Source organism: Sinocyclocheilus anshuiensis, unplaced genomic scaffold, assembly GCF_001515605.1.
Source record: "Sinocyclocheilus anshuiensis isolate Anshui unplaced genomic scaffold, SAMN03320099.WGS_v1.1 scaffold274, whole genome shotgun sequence".
Classification (NCBI taxonomy): Eukaryota; Metazoa; Chordata; class Actinopteri; order Cypriniformes; family Cyprinidae; genus Sinocyclocheilus; species Sinocyclocheilus anshuiensis.
In genome coordinates this window covers 2,677,237-2,686,712 of record NW_015547698.1, presented here as the reverse complement: position 1 = coordinate 2,686,712, position 9,476 = coordinate 2,677,237, and the positions used below count along the sequence as shown (strand labels likewise).

At 35.4% G+C, this 9,476-nt stretch overlaps 1 protein-coding gene across 3 annotated transcripts in view; it reads left to right on the top strand.

Annotated features, from left to right (window-relative positions):
- Positions 1-9,476, top strand: part of abca1a (ATP-binding cassette, sub-family A (ABC1), member 1A) — a 38,263-nt gene that overhangs the window by 16,019 nt on the left and 12,768 nt on the right. For 2 of the 3 annotated variants that reach the window (XM_016506641.1, XM_016506639.1), the window contains exons 12-28: positions 927-1,121; positions 1,614-1,819; positions 1,928-2,104; positions 3,168-3,390; positions 3,471-3,692; positions 4,466-4,670; positions 4,757-4,870; positions 5,048-5,219; positions 5,308-5,439; positions 5,519-5,542; positions 5,635-5,750; positions 6,291-6,428; positions 6,509-6,741; positions 6,846-6,918; positions 8,412-8,614; positions 8,704-8,752; positions 8,868-8,981. In XM_016506641.1, the coding sequence (XP_016362127.1) occupies positions 927-1,121; positions 1,614-1,819; positions 1,928-2,104; positions 3,168-3,390; positions 3,471-3,692; positions 4,466-4,670; positions 4,757-4,870; positions 5,048-5,219; positions 5,308-5,439; positions 5,519-5,542; positions 5,635-5,750; positions 6,291-6,428; positions 6,509-6,741; positions 6,846-6,918; positions 8,412-8,614; positions 8,704-8,752; positions 8,868-8,981 (2,596 nt within the window). The remainder of the gene's footprint in view (positions 1-926; positions 1,122-1,613; positions 1,820-1,927; positions 2,105-3,167; positions 3,391-3,470; positions 3,693-4,465; positions 4,671-4,756; positions 4,871-5,047; positions 5,220-5,307; positions 5,440-5,518; positions 5,543-5,634; positions 5,751-6,290; positions 6,429-6,508; positions 6,742-6,845; positions 6,919-8,411; positions 8,615-8,703; positions 8,753-8,867; positions 8,982-9,476) is intronic. The other variant, XM_016506640.1, reaches the window with a different exon arrangement.

Genomic DNA, 9,476 nt, shown 5'->3' with positions numbered 1-9,476 from the left:
CACACACACACACACACACACACGCACACATCTTTCTGAAAGCAGATAACCTTCCTAAAACAAAAGACACTGTTCCTGTTAGTCGCTCGCCCCCGAGCACATGATTTTGTGCTACTAGAAGCTCAGATGGTGAACTTCACACTGCCACCTCTTGGACATAAGCCATACTGCATTCTAACCTCACTGCTGAACTCACATGGTACACAACGTGTGGCGCACAGCAGGACGCACACTTATTACTGGAGATCTTCATATCCTTGGAGAATTCTGAGGACCTATTTGTGGCTAAACTTATGAAAAATTGTATTACGTTAGGTGTTTTGTTGTCACAAAATGCATAACTCCTTGTCACATTGCTATGTGCATGACTTTCATGCAAGGTCATGCTGAAAAACAACAAAATAAATAATACATGAAACTAAATAAAAATAATAATACTACATTTAACAGTAAAGTAAAATACTGAGTAGGAAAAAAACATATTTTTTAATCATTTAACTTAGTAGAAATAGAAAAAAATAATTGAACTTAATAGAAAATACATTTTTTACAAATAATATTTTAGACATCTTTATAATACTAGTTTTTGAGTGTGTAGAGTGTGTAATATATATATTTTTAAATTATGATATAGTTTTGTTAACATTGTTTTTGTTTACATTTATTAATCCACTTGGATATGTGTGTAATACAATATATATATTGATGCACTAATTTATAGTACCAGGGGGAAAAAAAATTGATTAAAATAAATGACAATACATCAATACAATACATCTAACTGTACAGTGCATTAATGAGTAGAAAAAAAACGGAATATTTCAATTTAAAAGGAAATAAGTGTGTTTTATATATATATAATTTATTTATTTTTAAATGTTTTAAATTTATGATAACATAGTTTTGTCAATATTTCTCCTAAACAGACCCTTCTCCAGAACAATGCTAGTTCTCGCTTCTTTAATGCCAAGCTGAGTGGGACAGACTGGCGCGTGGAGGATGTGTCCAGCTTTCTGTCCAAGGTTTCTGAGGACACGCGTCCCCATGGGTCAGCGTTCACATGGCGAGAAGTGTTCAATGAGACGGATCAGGCCATCCAAACCATCTCTCGGTTCATGGAGGTACGCATGTATACACAAACCAAGATCCGTTCAGGAAGTTTTGATGTTGACTCTAAGGTGAACACATTGGCTTGGTCTGATTGGCTTGTTCATTATATTTGGCTTGACTGATAATGTCTAGTCAACTGAAGTAAACAGTATTATGTGGGCATCTTATGATCTCTGCTAATCAATTAAATGGTTCTAAGAAAGCTGAATTTGTTTTCAGTTCATGTCTTATTTTTCTGGGTCAGTGTGTCGCCCTGTCAGACTATACAAAAATAACTTCTCAGTTCTCCACTAAATTACAGTAACAAATCAATTATGCTGCAATCCAAAAGCAAGCCACCAAGGCAGGTCATGCCAGTCCAATGTCAGCTAAACTGACTGATTATTTCATTAAATAATCGTGTAAATCGCCCCAGATTTTTTGGATTAACAGAATTACATCATTCAGTCAACCTGACCCCGACTTCTTTCCGATAAACTGTTTATTTTCATTCTCCCCTGAAGTGTGTGAACTTGGATAAGCTGGAGCCTGTGGCTAATGAGGAGCGTTTGGTAAACAAGTCCATGCATCTGCTGGATGACCGCAAGTTTTGGGCTGGGATAGTGTTTCCTGACATGCAGGCCAACACGTCTGACCTGCCGCCCAACGTCAACTACAAGATCCGCATGGACATCGATAATGTGGAGCGCACCAACAAGATCAAGGATGGGTAGGAGACATACGTTTTTATAAATATGCTACAAATGTGTGCTTATAGAGAAAAGGAACAGAATTTTAACAGAAGTCTTTGAGAGCTGATGGTTGTGTTTCACTGTAGGTACTGGGATCCCGGTCCTCGAGCGGACCCGTTTGAAGACCTGCGCTATATTTGGGGCGGCTTCTCCTACCTGCAGGACGTGATTGAACACGGGATCATACGAGCTCTGACCGGCAGCAAGGAGAAAACGGGAGTTTACATCCAGCAGATGCCTTATCCCTGCTATGTGGACGACATGTAAGAAACAGCATTCAACAGTCTTTAAATTTAATTCAATTCTGTGCATTCATGATCAGGTCGCATTCACTGTTTCATACAAAATCAAATCGGTAACAATTAAGCTCTGTGCTGAGCTGCATTGCTGTCTTATGCAAGGGTTTTCAATCTTTTAGATGCATATCTTTTCATATTCCCAAATATGATCATTTTAGTGCAAGGCATCCCCATCCTAAAATCCTAAAAAGGCAGCTATATATATTCATGTGTATTTTCAAATTATGTGAAAAATTTATATTATAAATATGTTTAAAATGTTATATGAAAAGTATTTATTTCCTGTTATATTAAATTATGGGTTTTGGCTGCTCACTATAGTATTGTTAGCTGTATTATGTATTTATTTAAATCAAAATGTATTTATTTATTTAATAAGTCTAATTTGTAGTATTTATTTATTTAGAATTTTTTATAAAATTGGTGTTATTATTTGTTTATTTATTTAAATTTGAGTACATTTTTATTAATTTTACTTTAATCTAATTTGTATTTATTTTATTATATTATTTATTTATTTTATTCAAATTGTTGTTATTTATTTTAATCAATTTTTTCTTTATTTAGTTTAATCCTTTTTATGATTTATTTATTTATTTATTTATTTTACTCTATTTTGCTGTTTTTATTTTTTATTTTATGCAATATTTTCCCTAGCAATCCCTTGCAGACCCCAGTTTGAAATCTCCTGGTCTAATGCATTTAAAGTCAGCCGACTACTAAGTTATCTTATACCAACTGAAGTAAATTTGGTGTGCTATTTGATTGATTTCAGTACAGTTTGGCATTAGTATGTTGCCAAGCTAAGAATGTGAATTTATAATAAGCATACAAACACATACTGGGTAAAATGCTTAATTATTGACTACACTGAACTTATTTCAGTGCATTATGAAATTATGAGATACACATGATGTTGATTTTGCCCAAAACTAGGTATCTTAGCTAGATATCTTATGAAACAGATAATACTAAATAATTTATCTTCATGCTGAAGGTCTAACCCATCCTGTCTGCTCTGCCCTAGCTTCCTGCAGGTAATGAGCCGCTCCATGCCTCTGTTCATGACTCTGGCCTGGATGTACTCGGTGGCCATCATCATTAAGGGTGTGGTGTACGAGAAGGAAGCACGGCTCAAGGAGACCATGAGGATTATGGGTTTGGATAATGGCATCTTGTGGCTGAGCTGGTTCATCAGTAGTCTGATCCCACTGCTCATCAGCGCCGCCCTACTGGTGCTCATCCTGAAGGTATGTATTGCCACAGACTGATATAAAAATATAAGCCTAACAACAATTGAACTTGGTTTTGTTTCTCATGTTTTGTTCAGATGGGGAATCTCTTGCCGTACAGTGATCCTGGTGTAGTCTACTTGTTCCTGGCCTCCTTTGCCGTTGTGACCATCATGCAGTGTTTCTTGATCAGCACGCTCTTCTCCCGCGCTAACCTCGCCGCGGCCTGCGGGGGCATCATATACTTCACCCTCTATCTTCCCTATGTGCTTTGCGTGGCCTGGCAGGATTACATCGGCTTTGGCGCCAAAGTAGTAGTGGTGAGTGTGAATGTTATTGGTAAATGTCAATTGCTTTGCCTTTTGCAATTACTCAATGCCAGGGGTTTTCAGGCTTTTAGATGCATTTTACCTCCAAATTTGTTCATCCTTGTGTGAAGCATCGATATAGTTTGTATAGTTGTATAAAGACCCAGTTTATACTGTGAAATTTTTTTAGATTATAAAGATACATTTTTTGTACTAATTGTAGTACTATAGGTTTATTATTTATTTATTTCAATCAAATTTTTTATTTATTTATATTTATATTTTATTATTGTAATCAAATTGTATTTTATTTTAGCTATTATTATTTTGTTATTTTAATCTAATTTTAAATTTTTATTTGATTCCAATTTTTTTCATTTATTATTTCTTTATTTATTTATTTGAATCAAATTTTTATATATTTAATTTAATATTATTTTAATCTTATATTTGTTTATTTATTTGTTACACTTTTATAATTTTTTTGTATTATTTTAATATTTTTATTTTTTAATTTTTAGTTATTTTAATCAAATGTTTTATTTTTTTTAGCTTAAGCTGCATTTTATGCATTTATTTATCGTTTTTTAAGTTAAATTCAAATTTTTATTTATTTATTTTAATCTATTTATTTTTTACTTTTATTATTTTAATACATTTTTATTATTTATTTTCATCTTATTTTCTATTTTTTATTTATTTTTTAACATTTTTACACCCCTGACCTTTGCTGTTTATGGATGTTTCACATCATGTATTGAACGCCTCGGTCTCCCTTTCCTCAGAGCCTCTTGTCTCCAGTGGCGTTCGGCTTCGGCTGTGAGTACTTTGCTCTGTTCGAGGAGCAGGGTGTGGGCATCCAGTGGAGTAACCTGCTCTCCAGCCCCATGCAGGAGGACAGCTACAGTCTCACCACTTCCATCTCGCTCATGCTCTTCGATTCTGTACTGTACGCCGTCATGACCTGGTACATTGAAGCTGTGTTTCCAGGTAAGTGGCTTTTTGAAAAGGTGTACTTGCAAGACACTGGACAGCTTTGGGAAGTTTCTCATGGTGTAAAAACATCACTCTCACAGGTCAATATGGCATCCCACGACCCTGGTATTTCCCTTTCACCAAGTCATACTGGTGTGGAGAGAAATGTGGTTGGATTACATCAACGCCGACCAACAAGAAAGAAAATGCTGAAGGTATCTAACGTCTAAGATTTAAAAAAAAAAAAGTACATATATATGCATTTAAATAATATATTATATTTATATTGTATGGATTAATTTCCTAGAAAGCTCTAATTTACGCTAGTGGACATGTAAAATCAAAATATTTAGTGTAAAGACTCAAATGTGTGGTTTGATCGATTTTTTTAGCTGTATGCATTGAAGAAGAACCGGCCCATCTGGATCCAGGTGTTTACATCGAGAACCTGGTGAAGGTCTACAGCAACGGCAAACTGGCAGTGGATGGTTTGACTCTGGGTTTTTATGAGGGTCAGATCACCTCCTTCCTGGGGCACAACGGCGCTGGGAAAACCACAACCATGTACGACAACTCCGCACAAGATCTTTTTATGTCTGATGTTAATACTGTGATGATATTAAAATAAGATCAATATTTCTTGCTTTCTTAGGTCTATCCTCACTGGCCTGTTTCCACCCACCTCCGGCACCGCTTACATCCAGGGCAAAGACATCCGCACCAATCTGAACACTATTCGTCAAAACCTGGGCATGTGTCCGCAGCATAACGTCCTGTTTAGCATGTACGTTGGCAACTAAAAAAGTGTATGCGACATGAATAATAGCAGCTCTAAATCTAATGTTCTCGTGCATGTATTCTAGGCTCACCGTGGAGGAGCACATCTGGTTTTATGCACGTCTGAAGGGTTTGCCTGAGGAGAAGGTGACATCAGAGATGGAGCAGATCGTGATGGACCTCGGCCTGCCTCATAAATCTGGTTTTATGCACGTCTGAAGGGTTTGCCTGAGGAGAAGGTGAAATCAGAGATGGAGCAGATCGTGATGGACCTCGGCCTGCCTCATAAACGCAAATCTCGAACCAGCCAGCTCTCGGGTACGGAAATATTGTGAAATATTATTACAATTCAAAATGACAGTTTTCTATTTGAATATATTTTAAAATGCAATTTATTCCTGTGATTCAAAGCTGAATTTTCAGCATCATTACTCCAGTCTTCAGTGTCACATGATCCTTCAGAAATCAGTCTAATCTGCTGATTTGCTGCTCAAGAGACATTTCTGATTATTATCAATGAAAACAGCTGTGCTGATTAATGTTTCTGTGATTCGTTGAATAGAAAGTTTAAAAAACAGCATTTGTTTGAAATAGAATTCTTTTTGTTAAATTACAAATGCTTTTACTGTTACTTTTGATCAATTTAATGCATCCTTACTAAATAAAATTCATATAATTTCTTTCAAAAAATAGTAATTTCTAAAAAAAAAAAAAAAGGTCTTACTGACCCCAAATTTTTGCACAGTAGTCTATGAACCATTTTTGTTGATTTATCAGCAAAAATAAAACTATATTGTGGTATAAAATTACTCGTATACTGTGACTAGAATGAATGAACAGTCATTCTGGTCCTTACAGGAGGAATGCAGAGGAAGTTATCAGTAGCGCTGGCGTTTGTTGGAGGGTCAAAGGTCGTGATCCTGGATGAGCCCACAGCTGGAGTCGATCCTTACGCTCGCCGGGGCATCTGGGACCTGCTGCTCAAGTATCGTCAAGGTAAGCAGATTCTGTTTTAGCGAGCACCGTCGTGTTGGTCTTCCTGAAACGTCCATTAAACTGTATGGTTTTACCTCTAGGACGCACCATCATCCTGTCCACCCACCACATGGACGAAGCTGATATCCTGGGGGATCGCATTGCTATCATCTCCCACGGGAAGCTGTGCTGTGTGGGCTCCTCTCTGTTCCTCAAGACCCAGCTGGGGACGGGATACTACCTGACGCTGGTGAAGAAGGACTTCGATCTCTCCGCAAGCTCCTGCCGCACCTCCAGCAGCACTGTCTCCTACTCCAAAGGAAGTCTCAAGAAGGTACTAAGGTTTAATATGTAGATTGCTAATCTCTATATTTATATTACTGACTCAGTCTTACGTTTTCTTGGTGCCATCTTTTGTGATTTTCATCGTCTCTGCAGGAGGACAGTGTATCTGAGAGCAGTTCTGATGCTGGACTGGGCAGCGACCATGAAAGTGAAACCACCACCATAGGTATATAGCTGGGTTATTATCGTTAACTATGAACTATTTTGTTAATTAAAATAAAGCTGGTCTAAAATAATGTAAAATTAATATAAATGTTAGGTGGAAAACTTAACAAAACTAAAACTGAAACAAGTTAAATCGCTAAAATTATTAACTCAAATCAATCTGGACAAAGATTCAAAGTGAAATAATAATAAATTTAAACGAAATATTAAATGGAAAGCAAAAATTTGAAATGTTCATGGGCAACTAACTGAAATAAATTTAAGCTGAATTGCTGAACTTACTAAAATAAAAACAAAAAATGAACTAATACTAAAACTAAAAGTGAAATAAAGATAAAATAAGACTAAATATTGCGTTGACAAATGTTGCGCTGGCAACTAACTGAAATGAGATTAAGCTGAAGCACTAAAATGACTAACTAAAATAAATAACTACAACTAAAAGTGGAATTAAGATAAATGAAAACTAAATATTAGATGGACAACGAAAAAATATATAAATCTAACCTAGAAATAAAATTAATTTAAAACTAAATTATAATAATTATAAATATTTAATAGAAAAATAGACTAATAAACTAATAAAAATGACAAAAGTACATATGAAAATGACTGAAAATTCATCTAAAATTACAGTGCCCCTATTATGGATTTTTGAAAATTACCTTTCATGCAGTGTTTAACACAGCTCTAAGTGAATGAAAACATCCTGCAAAGTTTTAAATCTGAAAGTGCACCGTGTATAAAGTTATTGTCTCTCAAAAGAAAGAGTTGACTCTGAATCATTGAAACGAGTCGTTTTTAAAACGAATCCCAAGCCGATTCATGTTGACGTCAACCTGAAACATTAGCATACTGCCCGCCCACTTGTTAGTCTTTTGGAGTTGGTCTGAATGAAAATGCAAATTCATTCTTTGCCACTAGGTGCCGCTTTTGGAGCTATAAAAATAGCGGTTTCCCGGTAATGCTGTACATAAAGCAGCACTGCGCTCACAAACGCTGCTTTATCAGGCATTACAGGCATGATGAAATGGAAATAAGACCAATCGGACCAATCACCGCAGATTAGCGTCACGCAAAGGCGGGGTTTGGAAAAATGAATCGTTAAACGAATGTTTGGGAGTCGTTGAGCAAATAATGTAAAAATAAATGCATATTATAAGACAATGAAAGTGTTTTTTGACCTTGCATGCATGTCAGCCTGTTGTTGGGGACTCCCAAAACCAAAATATGAACCTTTCATTACCCATAATAGGGGCACTTTAAAATGAAAATGAAAAATATAAAAATCTAAGTCTAATTAAAAATATGAATATTATAAATAATACTAAAATAACACTGATATATAGAGTTAATAAACTTTTAAAGGGGTAGTTCTCCCAAAAATTATTATTTGCTCACCCCCATATTATTCCAAACCCATTATTTGTTTTGGAGCAAAGCTCTAGTCATACACACATTTTGAATGTTTTCTCAACTCTTTCCATATTCCAGATGTCTCCCTGATCTCCAATGTGATTTTCAAGCACGTTCCTACAGCCAGACTGGTTGAAGATCTCGGGCACGAGATCACTTACGTTCTGCCTTACGAGTCGGCCAAAGACGGAGCGTTTGTGGAGCTCTTCCATGAGATCGACGACCGGCTCACTGACCTGGGCATTTCTAGCTACGGCATCTCTGACACAACCCTGGAGGAGGTAACATATTATTGAAATCATTCGAATTCAGTTTATTTTGTTCAAGAAAGTCAATATAATTGGTTTGTGCTTCTGATTATTTTGAGCAGATTTTCCTCAAAGTGGCAGAGGACAATGGTGTTGATGCTGAGATGTCAGGTAAAACCGAACACATTTTACTTTCTCTGTTGTCAGTGTTTCGTGTAAACATTTAGCAATAGTGTCTTTAGCAACGCATGAGTTACTGTGTTTCTCCCATTTTGTTGTGGATCAGATGGGATTATACCTGTACGCAGGCACCGCAGACACGCTTTTGGTGACCATCAGAGCTGCCTGAAGCCTTTCACTGAAGACGACTTTGATTTCAATGACTCAGAAGGTGATCCAGGTAGTTACTTTACCCATCCTTCATCCATCCCACTTGCTTTAAATATATTTTGAAATCTGAACCATCATCTCATGTGTTGAAGTTTTATGTTAGTTCATATATGCTCTAGAGCGTTGACAGTATTTTCATTTAGATTTTTATGATTTGAGTCTGTGTTATTTTAGTATCATTAATGTTCTATTATAGTATTTTAAAATATTTTGAATTCATTTTTACTTTTATATGTTCTGTTTTCAATTAAATTTTAAAGTTTTAGGGATTTTGTTGTTTGTTTTTGTTGTTTTTATTCGTTTTTTTTTTATTTTTTTAATGTCTTTAAATGTCAGATTTTTTAAAAAGTATTTTTACTAAAACTAGAACTAAATTCAGAAATACTGCCTTGGCAATTAAACAAAATATATATATTTTTTGTCATTTTATTTGATTGAAGTTGTTAATTAACAAATTGTTAATGTTTATTTTATATAAAAGCATGTAATATAAAAAATGTTTATA